This window comes from Rhynchophorus ferrugineus, unplaced genomic scaffold (genome assembly GCF_030347505.1).
Source record: "Rhynchophorus ferrugineus isolate W39M unplaced genomic scaffold, kcgeb_rfMv2 rfM4, whole genome shotgun sequence".
In the NCBI taxonomy this organism is placed as follows: domain Eukaryota; kingdom Metazoa; phylum Arthropoda; class Insecta; order Coleoptera; family Curculionidae; genus Rhynchophorus; species Rhynchophorus ferrugineus.
In genome coordinates, this window is record NW_027472583.1 from 43163568 (window position 1) to 43182683 (window position 19116).

Consider the following 19116-nt stretch of genomic DNA (forward strand, 5'->3'; position numbering starts at 1 on the left):
GATATCAACTGAACGTGTACATCATATCATTCACGAATATTTGGGTATGAGAAAGCTCTGTGCAAAGTGGGTGCCGCGCGAACTCACTTTTGAACAAGCGTAATAGACACAAGTTTTTGCATCGATATGTGACAATGGATGAAACATGGCTCCATCATTTCACTCTGAAGTCCAATCGACAGTCATCCGAGTGGACTGTACATGATGAACCCGCTCCAAAGCGTGGAAAAACGCAATAGTCGGCTGACAAGGTTTTGGTGTCTGTATTCTGGGATGCGCATGAAAAATTTTCATTGACTACCTTGAAAAAGGAAGGACCATCAACAGCGACTATTACATAGCGTTACTGGACTGTTTGAAGGACGAAAAGACGAAATCGCCGAAAAACAGTCGCATTTGAAGAAAAAAAAGTACTGCTTCAACAAGACAACGTATTCTCCAGATCACACCCCCAGCGGCTATTTCCTGTTCTCAGGTTTTAAAAGAATGCTCGCTGGGAAGAAATTTTCGTCGAATGAAGAGGTGATCGCCGAAACTGAGACCTATTTTGAAGCAAATAACAAATCGTACTACAAAAATGGTATCGAAGTATAAGTGTATCACCCTTGAAGAGAATTATGCCGAATAAAAAAAATAATTTTGCCAAAAAATGTGTTTTACTATTGTAGGCCGGGGACTTCTTAATTGACCTGTTATTTTCAATATCATCAATGATCAGTATTTATCGCTACATTTATTTTTAGATATTATTATTTTTCAGTACTATGATCAATATAACTTGCATCAAGCCGTAATGTTCAAGCAAATACAGTCTCTCTGTAGCATGAACGCGTACTTTTTTTCAGCGAATAAATATTTTTCCGGAGGGCGTGTTGTGGCATTTCGTTCGATAATATTCCGCTGACATGGGGCTGTATCGTCGCGTATATTCCGCCGGCCAATATTCATTAAAATTTTAGCTTAATGGTCGTTCTGAATTTGGCAGCGAACGTTACGATTAAGCGGCAACCGAACAGAATGTAAACAATTAAATTTCAATCGTCCGTTCGTGTCCGAACTATGACATAAATAAACTATTTTTCATTAAATTTCCCGTGCAATTTTAAATTCCACGTCGATTCGAATCGGCCGCTGAGTTGAACGGTGGCGTTGTATTAAAAGATTAAAATGCATTTGTTAATTTGGTCCCTAGGAAATTCAGCGGAATAACTAATTCTAATTTTATCGTGCGGTTTCATGATAAATATGTTATTTATTTATATAATTAGGACCTATCAGGGCTTTGTGCTTCTATAAATTGCAATAAACTATGAGACGCTTGCATGTATAGTTTATTCAAAATAACAGTGAACTCACGTCATCAAGATGTTTAATGTATTGCCTGCCGCAATTTGTAAATTCATATTAAGATCAGACAATATTTCCTTTCTTATTTTATTCTAGTTAAAAATGCCACAATGCTGTTTGATGCGTTCGAACATGTAACCGAAACAGCCTGCAAAAGTTGTCTGGTTGTCAAAAGTCTTCGAAACATTAGTGATAAAAGGTTAAAAACCGGCAAACGTTGTTTTGGTGCTTTACTTGTTTTGATAAATTTCAAATGGTTGCTTAATATTTGTAATTACTCTGATTGAAAATTACGTTTCTAATCAAAAACTTCCAACAGGAACGAGGTAATGAGGGTCTGTTCTTACCTGTAAAATGCATTACAGAGGTAAGTGTAGATATTATTAAATAACAAGCTGACGGGATTTTTATTGGAAATATATTTCATTGTGTTACAGCTGCACTGAATATTAGTATGGACACTATAAATAAAATTTCCCAAAAAAAGAAAAGAAAAGAAAAGAAAGTGTCTATGTTACATACCTTAATGTTCTATTCAAGATTTATGAAATTTATAAAAATATAATTTAATACAGTTATTTCAGAGGAAATTTGTTGATGTAGAACATACCTCAAATATTGTAGGATTTAGGAGTATAAAGATAACCCACGAAGAAGTCGAATAGAACTTCCAAACATTGCTTTTAAAAGAATACAATTTTTAAAAGCATACAATAAAATCAAGCAAGAATCATATTATTAGTTCAATTTGTGTATTTAGATGAGACATGGACATTTTAGAATGGGGCATTGGGCGACGCTTGGCAAGATGATAATAAAAAGTGTTAAGGCAACAGAAGTTGATAGAAACAGGTAAACGGTGGAATAACAATTGATTCGATTTTCCTGGTCATAACACTTATTAATAATGCATTGCAGATATATATTTTTTCATGTCAGAAATAAGAATTGGTTGTGGGAAATAATTATTAAAATAGACGTTCTGGTCGAGAAGGATATATAAGCAAGAACTATCTGAATATCTAGAAAGAAGCACATTACAATAACATCTTCAGTTTGCATTAACCCGCTCAAACACAGTGAAGAAGAAAATGACATATGGTCGAATCATCAACAAGTGTTAGTGTTAGTTTACAAGAAAACACTGCACCGCAGGAAACAAAAATTAATCGTAAAAAGTAAATATGCTCTCTAATAAAATTAAAATGCATTATTTGAATTTACAATTTTTAACTAGGTGTATTAGGCCTCTAGGATATTCCACTATATAAAAAATTCGCCTGGAACACTGCCTTATAGGTGGTGTGGAAAAGAGCTAAATGTAAACATAATAAAACACAACCCCAACCTACAAACTATTAAGACTATAATTATTAAAGTATAGTTGTAGATTAAGTTCCTCGAAACTATATTATTAAAATAAATTATATTTCATTGCATTTTTTTTATTATTCTTTTATTCGTATTAGAATGTTGTTGTGTCACAATCAAAGTGAACTAAAACTCAGAGTTAATGCGGCAATATAGCAACGTTTTGAGATCATCAATTTAGATTACGCGAGTTCACAGTCTTATTAAATCTAATAATATTTTCATTGGCGATATATGGTATATTGGTAAAACTTAGGTACCTATTCTAAATCTATTTCAGAACTATCCAACGATTTCCATATTCCAAAGTTTGCTATTAAATTTAAGTTTAATCAATACATTGCTATTTATAAGCAATATTAACTAGATTATAAACGCATATTCTTTGAAAGTACCATTTTTCATAGTATGCCTCATATATTTAAATATATTTAAATTAGATAAAAATAAATCAATAAGTTTCGATCTTTTATAAGAAATATATTTATTGCATGGTAATTAAATATAGAAATATTTAAGAAAAATTGTTAGTGTCATATAATTTTATAAGGAACTTCAATTGTGTCTACCATAATATTCCTCTCTAAATTGTGCATGTGTTTGCAGCATGTGTTTGATATAATACGATAATAATAAATCTGTTTTACAAATCATAACTAAGTTTATTGTCATAGTTTATACTATGACAGTATTAGATCTTCAATTACATTATCGTCGAGTTGTCATCATTGTTATCATCATCAATCCATAGCCAGTGCTTTATGAGAGTTTCCTTCTTAACTGGTATGCTGCTGTTGATGTCACAAGACTTCGAATATTCTTAACTAAATCTCGCCACAATTGGCGATATTTCTGGTTGCAACCGTTTATGGTCTCGGGCGATTAGAAATTAGTTCCCTATTTTTCAGATCGTTTTGTATAATTTTGATACATGTTATTTTGGAGCTGGTCGCTACGTTTTCAAGCCGGTTCACAGAAGTCTATAAGAAATTTGTTGAACTCATTCAACAGTCTTGTCCAAACCAATATGGCATATGCCTGGAGGTGTTATCAAGTGTGTACTTATTATGGAAAATGTTTTACAAACCTGAGACATATGTACATCTTATCAGTTAAAATATATATATGCAATGAAACTAATAGTATTATATCAATTACGGTAGAAGTGATAGTGACGTTCCTATTTGCAGAAGTGATAGTGACGTTCCTATTTGCGAAGAAAATTACCAAAGAGTTTTTCATAGTTGTAATATTACTTATAGTTATGGCCTAGGTATCGAATATACTCTAGTCTATATCGCAAGTCGCTTTTGGTAACCTATAAGAACATGTGAACTGCGACGTTTCTATCCAAGTTGACATATTGTATATATTACTGTACATGTTGAACTCTGATACTTATAAATTTGGTAGAGTAGGTTAAAGAGTAATTCGGAGGAGAAAGAAATGGAGCGATTGGTGATTCAGTGCCAAGGCTCTTTTTTCTTGATATAGATTCAAAAGAAAATAGCCCTATGGTAGCTCCAGAATATTATAACGACTGATACTAATGTATCATTAATTGAACTACACTAAAATGTACATATAAGCTGACGTCATTTAAATAATATTGCCTACAAGATTTTCAAAGATCTCATCTAAGATTATATATAAATTGTTTGTAAAATTATTATATATATTATTGTATATCTAAACGTACTTTCTTCTGATATTTTAATGAAACATATTTGTTAGTCAATAATTACAGTTAATATTCATTAAGAAAATCAGGAGTAGTAGAAATAAATAGTACTAATTATATAGTCTTGAGTAGAATTCTGTAAATAATTATATTAAATTCCATTATTGGTACGCTAACTGTAATATAATTTTCATTAATATAACAATGCGTCGAACCTACCCTGCCAAGCGAAAATCCTGGATTTGATATTGTAATTAAGTATCACTGAAATGTCACAAAAAAAGTTAAAAATCGATTGTTATAACAGTTTGATTATTGCATCGCCATTGGCTTTTATCTAACCGTGTTTTTTATTCAAATAAAGTTGGTCAGACGCATATTTGAATTTGATGTTTTTTCAGTGAATAAATATTTTTTAATATGCCTACGGATATTCATTAACTTATCGTTTTGGACTTTATTGTTTCGAATTTAGCGGTGAACATCGTTTATTAATTGATATCCGAATGGAACTTAAACAATTAAATATCAATTAACGGTCCATATGGGAACCATAACATGAATGAAACATAATCTCTACATATATTAAAATTACATGCAATGTAATATGCAATACCAATAGGAATGTCTGGTTAATTCGAATAATTTATTTAACTATACAGATAATCTGATTGGGATCGTTTGTAACACGAAGCAACTTGTGGTTTCTTCATTGAGAATTACGTATTGGTTCATATAGCTCATCTTCTACGTCACTAATCCAGTAAAAATACTTTAATAAAGTAAAAATATCCCTGGGTAAGTTTCGTAAGGTTCGAGAAATGTCTCTTTCCAGTAGTAGAGGCAAGTGTTTATATTATTACAATATTTTTACATTTTATTCAACTTATTAAAAAATGAAAACGTATGTCCAACAAAAACTGACTAAACTTGCCCTTAAATTTCTTGAAGTTGTTAATTAATGGAGACGGATAATATCAAAGCCTTAAAAAGTTTTTCTTTAGATTGGAATATAAAACAGATCGGACTATACTTTGTGTCGTTTTAAATGCCTTGAAGTAATTTTTTTAGTGAAGAAAAAAATGAAAAATATATGTTAATCTCTACATATATTAAAATTACATGTAATGGATATTAGTGCGTTGAAAATAAAATAAAATTTTTATGTTGTTAATATAAATGTACAACATACATGAAATCAAAATAGAAAGTAACTACTTTAAGATAAAGGCTAATATGGAACACATCTTTAACGTTATAACAAATACTTGTAACAGACTATGTTAAATTCTAACCAATAAGCATAATTATAAGGATTCAAGTAAATAATTTTTTAATCAGGTGGTAATCGGCAAAATATCTAAATCTAAATCTATAATTATACCGATGATCATAATACAGGTTTGGAGATCCTATCAAAATTTCAATGGATTAGATACGTTCCAAAGCGAATAAGATTAAAACAAAAACTGCAACCAAATGGTTTAATATTTTCGCAAAACACATTTATTTTCTTCAACAATTTTATTCTTTTTACGAACTAAACAACTTTAACCAGACAAAATTCTAGTTCAACCAGTACTCTTATATTTCTATGGATATGTTTTTAAGATGATGGATATTCATGACATTATAGCAAACAAGCAATTTCTGATTGTTTATTTGAAAAACTTCCATGGGGTTAAATGAAATACATACCATGATTAAAATGTGGTTTTTGGTAAATAAGTCACAATTGAGGACATTGGACATTATAATGCAACAAGTACTTTAACGAGCAACTTTTTTTACAATAATTTTACATTATATTAATTTTACGACGAATAATAAACCATATGTTTTAACAAACTGTTATAAAACTGATTCTATTAGTCATCTAGCTCTTTGTGAGTTATTTCGGTTCGAATTGTATTTACGCTTTTAGCTTCCTATGTTTTTATATACCTATCTGTTTACTTCCATATTGCATAATGACGCTTGGTTTGCATTGATATTATATGTGGAGATGTTTTTATTAATTAGTGTGGAACCAATAATGAACCCTTTGATGCTCAAATATGAGACAGATTGTTAATATTAACTTCATTTCAATTAATTGAAATGAACATCACCAAGTTATCACCAATTATGATCTAAATAATCTTTTACTAACCATAAACTAATTTCGTTAATTGAAATGTTGAAAAGTTGAAATTGATTTTCTTCTAAAAATGCGTTTCACTTTCAACAGTGTCAATTTTATGTTTTCGCAAGACCTATAACAACATAATTTCCAACCGCTCAATTAATGTCAAACTTGAAATATATTGCATATTTTCATAAACCTAATATAAACAAATGCTAGCATACCTAACGCAAGGCAAACTCCGGTGTTTTATTAGTTATCAACTGTTGGTCATACTGTCACACTTTGCATGCTCGGAGTATTTAAAATGTGATCTTCAAGAAAATATTAAGATTGTTGCAATGTTTTACTACCCTTATATTGATCTGAATATTTTAAGATCCTTGCTGCCCTGTTATGTTAAATTGATAGCAGATATTTACAATATAATTTCCAGTTTAAAGAATCTGTTAACGTATATTTTTTATAACTTGGATTAATTGAATATACATGTAGAGGTATATTGAGCATATATATTATGTAAAAGTCAAAACTCATAAGTAATGTTTAGGTTCTTGCATGCATTTTGGTCAACGATATCTATTGCTATAGTAATTAGTGTACAGTACAACGTAAATAAATGTTAACCTAATCTAACTTTCAAATAGGATGGGTTTGGCATTTTTATATATAAAATAACAGTTTTTTTTAATTGTTGTAGTTATTCATATAGGCGTTAGCCATAGAGCTCCAATTTACATTTCCAACATTCAGTACTTTGGTTGTTTAATGTAAACAAATATGTTCCCAAATTCTATCAAATACTCTTAGAAATTTAATTAAAAAAGCATCTAATGAGCAAAATTGGCATAATATATATTAATTAAAATGTTTTCCAATAATTTTCAGCAACTTTTTCACATTTGTCTGGTAGCATGGTGATACATTATAAACAGAACGATGTTTGCTTGATAACAATCGAATTATCCATTAATTTTATTCAATATTTATTCAACATTTCGAAGCTGTGTGTTAGCTGAGCTACGCTGCATGCATTTGTGCAATCCTCGAAACTTCTTAGCCAATTCCTATTCCTATTCCTTTTTCCCTTTCTTTACAAATCTTGAAAAGATGACCGAGTGATGTTATGCGGTTATCAAATATTCAGAGGATTATGTGTCTGTTACTTGTTAATGCTGGCTTTTATTGCAATAATGAGTTATTAAATTTGTCGAATTGATGTTAATGTACTTTTGAAGATTATTTCATTGCGATAAATATCCCACTTCGTTGTTGATGTGGATAAGCTCTCCTGAATTAACTATTGACTTTTGTGTAAACCACAAGACGTCATGGAGATCAACAAAATGGCAGGAAACAGTATTTCAATTAATTTATTGCTGTTTTCCATAATTTTCGATTTTCACAATTGCTGAGTTATTTGAATTGAAGAAACTCTCGAAAATATTATGTTTTCGATTGTTTTCGATGACTTTGCTCTATCTATTAGATACATACGAATTCATATTAGATGAATACGAATACAATCGCAAAGAACACTTGCAGGTTTCGCTTTCATACGGTCTTCGATCATAGTTCAACGTTTTGAACTTCTTATCTCATATAGGGCCAAGTGAATATGTCGTGTGAGTTAGAGCTTCTCCAAGATTCATGGTGCTTTATGATTTAAGTGAATATTTATATTCCAAGTTCTTAATTTTTTAAATTTATTTCAACTGTTTTAAAATAGATTTTTTATATCTTCAACGCTTCGAGGCTATTCAAGACGCATCAACACACATTCCGGCAGACAAAATGAGATATCAAGAGCATTGCAAATTAATGTGCATGTATTAGAAGCAGTTCAACTTTGTTAAAATTCGTATATGTTACAAGGCCGAATCTAATGGTGAGTACAGACCTGAGCATTCGGGACGAATGTGGAGAGAAAATTGAAATTGTGCATGAGCAGAACTGGATTCGGCGAACATTCGTGATGAACAGGTTCAAAATTGGTTCAAAGTCGTACTATGCATGCACTTTGCTTAGTTCCATTGTTCGCCGCAAAACTTTCAGCGCTTGACGCCGAAGCGAACCAGGTACCGCGGATCGGGCTAACAAATTTGAGCGAACGTGAGAAAAATAGGCGGGAATATGAATGACATATGTTTTGGTTTCGAAAAAATAACCCTGTTTTTTCTTGTAATTTAATTATTACTATAAAGATGTCTTTGAATGATAAATATGTGTTTTATATCTATCAGTGATCAATAATAATACATATAATTACATAAAAACACGAGAAATTTAAATATTTATATTTTACTTGCAGGAATCCGAACTAATATTTCACAAAAGTATTTCACAGCTGAGAGAAAAGATGTTTGATAATAATCTCATATAAAATAATCAACTAATAAGTAATAAAACACAAAATAACTAGCCATTAAACGCACTATACTCAACAATCAATTTTCTTAGCTTCTTTCCAAGAAGAACCATATCTTCAACTTAAAATATATAATAAAACTCATTAAATACAGTAGTTTTAGAGAAAAGAGTCACTTAGCTATACTATTTTTTAGACAACGGATGTATCACTAGTTTCAAAGTGATACACCTTCGTTTTTTCCAAGATGTCTCTCAAATATGCTTGATAGCAAGTTTATTTTTTACTTTATGATTTGAAAAGATAAAAAGCATATCATCTTATAAGGAATGTGGCTCTTCCATCCAAATCATCTTGCACTTTTCAGCTCTTATTTTTTGATACTACTTAGCCATCGTGTCTGAAGTAATTTAAACCCAGTTAACAAATATTTCACCTTCAAAATAGTAATAAAATATATATAAAAAACATTATATAGTAAATACAAATTCATACCTGTTTATATAATTCCTGTCATTGACGGATGAATTTCCTGATGACTCCATATATAATTTAAGGTTTTATTATATCTACCGCATAGTGAAATTTACATATATACATTCTTTTCTCTTGGGACTGCATATATCTTCTGGTGATTTTGGATAATTTTTTAATAATTACAGAATTGTAAATGTTTGAACTCTCTTTACAAATATATAAGTAGAATATTAAAGCCGTATAAACATAATAGTTTTATGTTATATTCTTACCTTAAACTTTAAACGAGTTGAATTTCACTATCATTCGTATTTTCTTCCTTATCATAACTTTGTTTATTATGTTACTGGCCATCCAATTTGATAATTTTTCAAAAACGATTATACGGTACATATTATTTCAGCAATAAACATTGCTTTTTAGGAAAAGAGCACTACACGTACCGTCGAAAAATGATTCACAAGACATTTAATTTTGGGATGCCATTGTGAAAAGTATGGTTAAAACAATAGAATACAAGGATTCAGAACCAAACGATGAAAACCATCATATGATTTTTGGAGACCGAAACTTTTCGAGAAGATCCGAACAGCCTACGAATTGATTTCGATCACCGCGAACGGAGAGTTTTTCATCGAATACATGCCGAATCTCTCGCGCAAGTGTTCATGCAGGCCCCGAACGTTCGCTTCGTTCAACTCTACTCACCATAAGGTCACTTGAGATCTGGTATTCCGAATCATTTCGGAGTTCAAAACGTTGAGTCTACTGTTTATGTTTTATCATCGTAGATTGTTCTATGCCAAGATCGTATTGACTTGTCGTTCAATGTTCTTGAAACTTTTTTGTTTGATCATTTCAATAGTTCAAAACTAGGTGAAAATAAAGAAATCAGCAATATACGATACAACCTAATACACTCAATAAATAATAGTTTCACAGCTACTTCGTTATATTGCTTTGAAGATACCTTATATTTTATAATTAAACTTACATTAAAGAATGTTTTGTCTAAAATTCTATTTATTTACGGCACCAGTCTCTCTGTTCCTTTATTTCCGCCTTATATATTGCCTCTTCCAAACAAGAGATAAACAACGCATACCTTAACATTTAACAAAAGTCGACTTTTATAAATTCATCGAATATAACGGCATTCAACCTTTCCGGTATCGTGTCCTTTGATGTGATCTTTTTATCAATCATCATCATCGTCCTGTTCCCCTCGCATACGAAATGGTTTTCAGACGTTTTATTTGCTCGACGACGAGCGAACATATTTCGGCTTTAATAAAACCTTAAATTATTGAAAAGGCTCAAAAGTGGGAGTGGGCGAGCGGGACGAGAGGAGAGGCGGGAGGTGGTTGGCAGGACGGGAGAAGGACGCGTTCGCGCTCGAGGCATTCTCCTTTTGTTCGTAGGAAAATTACCGTACGGTACAAGCTGATAAACAACGATGGGATCAAATAAAAGTCCCCCTAACCTATCGTCCCCGCCGTTCCGGCGGTAAATCTGGATATTTGCTTTCTGATCGGGGGTTGGAAAACACCGAAAGCACTTACCCCTTTGCATTTGTCCAGGCAGACGTTAACGGTGCCTTTGAACTGAACGTACGTAGAGTCCGGGAACTTGAAGGCGCGGAATTTGGCCACCAGGTGATCTCCGTCTACGGTGTTGAAGTTCTCGAAGAGATATGGATCCACTGAACATCTGTAAAACAAAGAGTTAAATTCAGTCTTGTTAGCATTGTGTCCTATCATTACACGTTCTTGTCTCTATTATGTAATTAGCTCTATTACAAATCTGTCTTTATTAGATTATTACGTCGCAAATTTAATTATTTATAATTGTGCAGCCATTTAAATTTAAGTTTATGTAAATTGTAGTATTTTTTATTTTCTATGGTTTAGTGCTCTAATTTATTAGACCATATATCTGAGTTGTGTAACATTTATGACATGGAAAAATAATTATGACTTGAGACGACATAAAACATTGGTATTGTATCGAATATCTGGTGAATCTATGTCAACAAAGAAGAGCATCGAGTGTACAAAACACACGCGTTCAACAAAAAGAATATCCTATCGGCTCGTTGTCGAATGTTTCGGATAATGGTGGTTCAAGTACCGAAGCTGGACAAAATGTATCAGAAGTTAGATCTGGTAGAGGACTCCTTATGGCGCTTCTAATCATAAATATCAAAAAGATCCGAAATCGTGGAATATTCGAGAATATTTTAAGAGTTCGAAACGCACGTGTTCTATGGGCGTGAGAAGTTCCTAGCTGGAAGAATTTCCCACCCTGATATTCTGAACAGATCGGGATACAGAAAAAGATTCCTTGAACCAGCCTAGTCCACCAACATCAAGGACCCGAAGGAGGAGCTTCAGCAATAAAACAGGGTGCATCGACAACGAGAGGTATATATAAAGAAAAGTATTGTTAACAGCATTTAAAACCAGTATTGCTAAAAGCATTGATTGTTAGAGGAATTGAAGAAAGAATTGCTAATAGCATTGAGAAGAAAGGATTTGAAGACAGAATTGTAGAAAGCATTTTGAAATAAGAATTTATGGTGAGGCTGATATCAGTTGCTCCATCATATACTGATATCAGTTTTGGTTTCAACCATTTCAAAGTAGTACTTTTGAGATCAATGGCAATAATTGTCACTTACCACAATCACTTGTTCAAATCGATGCATCATGGCTTTAGGTTGCTGACAAATTAACATATTTTTCTCGAAACGGTATCGCCATGTTGCCAGAAAGGAGGGAAAAAGTTGGAGCTAGGTCTATTTTACCAATTTTACTCAATAAATACCTTTTCAAAGTGAGAAAATCATCAGAGTGCATGCAAGTACCTAATAATAGTTTATTGTGATGTAGTATTTAGGATAGGGTTGTCGGACACCGAGAAAAATATCGATATTTCGATATATCGTTCTACTGATTTAAAAAAAAAATTAAAACATTTTTTACATGTACAATTAAGTACCAAAAATAAAACCTGTAATATTAAGTACCAATTTAGAACGTTTATTAAAAACATTAAATGGTTTTTTATAATGTTTAGTAAATATATTTAATTTTTTTGAAAAATTATTGAATAATACCAGCTTACAAAACTGTCGATATATCTATATATCGATATTTTTTCGGAATCTCTAATTCATCAGGTACAATAACTATGATAGTACCTTCGTCTGCAGTATATGTAATATGAATGGCCATATTTCAGATTGTATTAAATTAAAAATTTTATCTAACTAATACCTGAATAGTATATATTTATACAGCAGAATCAGCAAAGATATATTATTAGATTTAAAGATATATGGCAAAGATCAAATCATCAAAGACTTTAAAGGTATTTTTAGTCTAAATATATGTATCCGGTGCTCCTTGTTACTTACAGTTTTGGTAAGAATGAGAAAGAAAACATTTGGAGTGTATCTTGTACAAAAAATAAAACCAAAAACGTTTCCGCATTTACTCTCGCTTTATTGAAATTAACTACACATTGAGATTTGAACTTTTCCTCTATAAACTTTGTATGTTATAAACTGAAATTATAACTATGGGATATAGGGAATAATAACTTTTTACTGAAGTTAACGTCAGAAAAAAAGTGGGATGCGAAGATATCCACTTCGCTTTAACTATACCGAATAGTCGTAAGAAAAATCAATATAGTTTTATACATTCATTTTGTCATGTATCCTTGAGGAAATCAAAAACCAATATCTATCATCCCTCCAGAGGATCGTCTCTCTATTCACAACAAACCCCCAACTGAAAACGGTCGCAGAAGATATTTCGAAAATATTTTTCTTTCGACTGTCGACGCACCAAACTTGAACCCGAAGTCTCGCTTTCCACTATTCCTCCATCAAGTTGAAAAGACTTGAGTTATAAAGCGTAAACTAAATTCTCAAGTCGCCGAATTTCTTGATACGAGTTAAATATTATTTTATATTCATTAACAGATTTATATTAATTAATATTGCCACATCTCCACAGTTAATGGAGACTTAACTAATGCAGAATCATTATTTGGTATATAAGTTTGCTTTTCATTAAAACTTCTGTGAATTGTTTCAATTTTGTATATTTCAAGAAGCATCTTAGTTAAGAAAGAAGAAAATTCAAATTTACTTGTTATATATATTTACTATTTACATTTTTAATAAAAGCCTGAGGAGAATATTCTCAGTTTGTTAAAATAAAAAGAGATACAACCATAGCAGAAGTATAGAATTACATGACTGTGTGTTGTCGATCGGTTCCAGCTTCAGTTGCTTTATATTCCTGAATTATAATTTAGTTTAAAATTTTATTTTGTCTTTATCGTAGCTATGGATGAAATTTAATTTCGTATTTCGTAATTCGTATCTAACATTTCTGTATATTTATGACGGAAATGTCAAAAATTATGAAGTATGATATATTAAATGAAAAATAAATGAAAATAAATTAATATATGATATATTAAATGAAACGTATATATTTTTACATGGAACAAAATTGCTTCATGTAGAATTAAAAAAAATATTTAAGAAAGAAAGTAGCATTCTATGAAGATATGGGCAGATGGACCTAAAAAATCATCATATCATTTTTCCTACTCTGTTCTGCGTCATCTTTTAGAACAATATTCCACTATGTTATCCATCTTCAAAACTATTTGTTTGTTGTATTTTTCTTTAATTACAATGCTTCAATCTGTGGGCGCATGCTTTTGGGCCTCACGTGCGGTTATTCCACTCAGCTCTAACGCCAGCTCGTTGGTATGTCGCGCAGGTCTTGTCTGACATTTTATGCTGTACTGACTTCTCTCTTGCTTTACTGTTGGCACACCGAGATGTAGGTACATACAGTACCTGCTGCCCATCCTTTGAGGGATATTGAGCATAATCATAAAAGCCTGGCTCTAAAATCTTTCCAATATTTCAATATTGCTGATGCTTGCTGTGCCTCATAGTTGAATACCATATGTTCAGATACGTTAATTGATTTGAATACCATCATATTGCTTTTATTGCTTATATAGGGGTGGCAACCTGTTAATCAATTCACGCCACGGAACCAAGTGTCTAGTTTTAGCCAAGTAAAGGCCCAAGTAGTTTGCATATTCATATTGTGGAATGTTTTTGTTAAATAATTTTACGGATGGACAGGTTTCTATGCTCAAAGTATAAGTAACATGACTGCACTTACTTTGGTTTGCTTTTATTCTTCATTCGTTAAAGCATTTTTATATTTTATTTAGATGGTATTGGAGTTGAATAAAAGAAAATTTTGGATCAGAATACACTGAGAGGGCGGCAGTATCATCCCAGTCCCAGTATGCTTCCCTGACCAGAATATTTAATGCGTTACACCTAATCATGAATCTCATTCAATTGAAGTAAGATGAGACTATGTTGTAATATATATGTGGAAGCGCCTTTTTCAGTTAGTATGACAGTCCATAATACCAGACTTGGCTAAAGGCTTGACTTGTACAAAAAGGCACCAAAAAATTATAATACATTTTTCAGACAGTACTTGATCGATGATGATCCTCTCCATGATCCTCTCGGAATCCAAGTTGGTGACTCGAGATTATGTTGTTTATGTGTCCTTCATTCTGTTTATATTTTTTTGGCAATTTTGCTTTGTTATGATCATCTGATCATGATCCCCTTGTGTGGTAGATGTTTCAAAAGAGATTCGTCATCAAGATCGTAGCCTGGTGCTTTTCTTCCCTTGAGAGTTCTTATTTCTCTCAGAACCTCTTTAGGATGGACGCTGTTCAACGGGAAATATATTTACGAATGGGATTTAATGTATTCTTTTATATAGGATATGTGTTCCCCGTCAGACACCGAGAACGGTTAAAAATGTAATGCCACATTACTTAGTTAGTCAGCAAAGGTATTGGCTCCTATTTCCTTATTTGGTCTTATCCACCCTTCCATGTTTTCTATAGGTTTCTTTCTTTCTTTTTCTTTAGGTTTACTGATGGTTATAGTTGCTTTCCACAGTCAAACATTCACTGTGAGTGTTATTGTTGACAGATAGTTCTGGAGGTTGTTGTTTGTAACAATTTGTTTGAAGACCTTCAATTATTTCTAATATTTATTTATATAATCACATCATATTATCATATTGCTCAGTAGAATTTTTTGATATTATAGATCTACATAGTGAATATTATAAAGAATGTCTCAATAATGTTAATGAGTGCACGTGGAGGTATGACGTTTCATTGATGGAATTTTTCAATGTATAAAATGTTTCTCGAAGAAAATCTGCTATCATTAATCAGAATTTGTGACCGTAATATTGTGATTATAATAAATATATATCTCTTTAAAACAATTATATTATAAACAATAAATACAATTGTAAAACAAATATATGTCTTTCAGAAGTAATTTACTTGATAATTAAGTGCTTGCTTGTATTTTGATCAGATATATCTATTGGTTAATATGGGAAGTATCAATTAAAACAACGTATCTGTTAACATATCTGTTTAATCAGCTGTCGAAGCATATCAAACCTTTTCTAGAAATGTAAATTCGTTGATTGATAATTGCTGGTAATTGTTTCAATTATTTAAAAGTGGTGATATTGATGTTAGTAATAGAGAACGACCTGGAGGACCAAAACAATTTTGAAGGTAATGCATTACAGGACTTACCGCACATAATCCAGCTCAAACCCTTAAAAGTTTGTTAGACAACTTAGCAGTTTACGAATTAAGTGTTTATTACCAATGAATTAATTACCAATGAATTGATTGAAAATACTACTTCGAACCGATTCAACACCGCACTTTCATTCCTTGTCAGACAAAACGAATCTTCTGTAATGTATTGTGACTGGAGATGAAAAGCGGATTTTCTACAAAAATTTCAAGAGTCTTAGGTTATAACCTAAGACTATAGTCCAAAATAACCATCCACATCGACACCGAAGCAGAATATTCATGGCCATAACGTCTTTTAGTGGAAGATCGTCCACATGTTGACAGAATTGTGAAGGAGGCATTATTGTAGCTAGAACGGGAAATTATATAGCACCCAGAGTTTCAGCAGACGTTTTACAGTGCTTTCTGATTACCACTTTTCCATATCAATGCAATATAGCTTGGCGACCACGCTGTTTCGACGGGCTAGTGAAGTACGAAAACGAATCGATGATTGGATCGCCGCCCAACCAATTTCCTTCTTTCAATACAACATCGTCATGTCTCCAAAAATATGTGAAAATGTTACAGAAAATGATAGAAAATAATATATTGTAAAAAATGTACCGCTTATTAAGGCCTTTTTAAAGGGAAATAATGATCAGAATATATGCAAACATATAACAGTTTAATTTTTCGTAAAATTGGCAATATTGATAATATTGACAATAAATGTTCAGAAAACAAAAAGGAAAGCAGAGAAACAAACATGTTTTGGTAGATTTTTAAACACAATCTCTTTTTGGTGGTATATGAACTTTTCTTGTATGTTTGACAGGAAAAGTCGTCTGCTGAGACATTTAATTATAATACTAAAAATTTACAAAAGTTATTGGAAGCTAGATCCGAGTATGGTGAGATCCGTGGAAATCACATTTGAAATTTTTGTAAATAAACGAAAGCTCCTTGGTTAAATCGGTCAAAACAATAACGTGACATATAAATGAGAATTTGACGGATTTCGATGCTCTTGGCTTTTCTTGAGCAAACCTATTGAATGAGAAACATAATTTATTTGCTTGTAATCATTTTCTTTTATTGATTTTTATCAGTTATTTTCACTACATAGTATCATATAAATGTATTCATGTTTGTTGAAGTTATTTCAAATTAATTGATATTAGTATATTAAAATTCTATTATAGGAATCCTATAAGGAAAATAACTAGTAAAACAATTTATGAGTAAACAGCAATAAATATTTTATAATTGTAATAATTAAATCATTCACACAAAATAAATTATATGTAAAGTTACAGTTCCAACATTCAAGTAAATTAGGATTTAGTACAATCTCATTCTGGTTTACTTTATACAACTGGTGCAAACTCTATGGTAATTGATAAATGAATGATAATTTGCGGTGATGTAATGATAGTAGATACGGTACGATGGAAGTTCAACGGCTTTGCAGCTAATTAGATACCACAAAAATAACATTGCGAAAATACCAACTAGAAATCATTACTATAATTATAATGAATATGTACAGTGAAATCCATTTAATTTGGTATGTTTTAAAGGTTATCTAATAAAATAATTATAGATAGATTATAGATATTATATATTAAACCCAAACGTTTTAGGCCGCAAACGACAAAGGGTTGTTCATTGTGAGTTGTAATTATATTGTTTTAATTACATTTAAAATCTTGTAACATTATTCTATCCATTAATATATATTTTCTAAAAACTACAAAAGGTCATCACGACATCTATTATAGATAGTAAATTAGTTTTAAAATCAGATTGTATATTTTCTTTTTATTTCATTCTAGTTGAAAAGAATTACATTGTTGTCTGATACGTCTGATATAAGATATAACCGAATTTTAAATCGCTGTTAGATATTGTTAATTGAAAATATCGACACTAATAAATAGTAATAGTCAGAGTTAGAAACAGATTGTGTCTTTAATCAGTTACTTGGAACAGGAACGAAATAATGGAGGTCCTGTCAGTAAAATGCCTTAAAGAAGCACGTACTAAATTTGCTTCGGTTTTAATAGAAAGATATTTCTAAGCGTGTTTCTGCAGCACTGAATATTAGTATGGGCATTGTGACTAAAATTGCTCTTAAAGTGAACGACAATATAATGCTATATTTACCAAAACGATACCGTCCACAATCGAACCGGATGACGAATCAAGATCATCTTTACGTTGCCTCTATTTAGAGTAAACTGTTAATCTCGGAAGTATTTTCAGAAAATTCAGGATGTTATAAAAGTTTTCGTTTCGTGTAATTTACTTTGGTTTAGAAAAAAGCCTGAAGAAAGATAGACAATGATATGGTCATAGAGTATTATACCTTCGCCCGTAACATTGCATGTTTAGAGGCCTGTTGAGAAGGTAGAGAATGAACAACAGGTTGGAACAAGCTATTGTCTACAATAACACCAACGATTTGGATGAACTCAGTCAGATACAGAAGAAGGTATCGACAAGTGTTTTCATAAATTATAGTTTAACAATTTAGTAGTTTGACTTGAACAGTGACACGGTACATATTGCGTCATTAATGTATGACTTGTTTTCCTGTTATCTTACAAGGTCTATAATTTGGAAGATACACAGAATTCAAATTGTGAAATCAATATTCACTGATGAACATGTTCTTCTACGCAGGATAAATGTTATATTCGTGGATGTTGTTTCATTGGCTTTAATGCGCCATGTCTTCAACCATAATTGTACTTGCTCCAGGTGGGTTTGTAGGTTTATTGATGCTGTGACTGGATCTTCAAGGGATGCTGAGATTTCTGTATCGTCTGTATATGTTGCCACAGTAGTTATTTTTGTGGTGGGCAGATCAGCCGGATACAGAAGATACAGTACTGGACCCAGTACACTACCTCGCGGAACTCCTGAATATATGGGATTTAATTCGGTATGTTCATCGCCTTGTTTTACAATAAAATGTCTATCAGTGAGATATGATTTTAGTAACTGATAGTTCGGATGAGGGAGAAGTTTCTTTAGTTTAACCTGCAAGCCCGTATGCCA

The 19116-nt window shown here is 31.7% G+C and overlaps 1 protein-coding gene across 1 annotated transcript in view; it reads right to left on the reverse strand.

Moving 5' to 3' along the window:
• Nucleotides 1-19116, reverse strand: part of qsm (Zona pelucida superfamily protein qsm) — a 220937-nt gene that overhangs the window by 13996 nt on the left and 187825 nt on the right. Inside the window, exon 5 of the mRNA XM_076403308.1 lies at nt 10932-11079. Coding sequence (XP_076259423.1) covers nt 10932-11079 — 148 coding nt within the window. The remainder of the gene's footprint in view (nt 1-10931; nt 11080-19116) is intronic.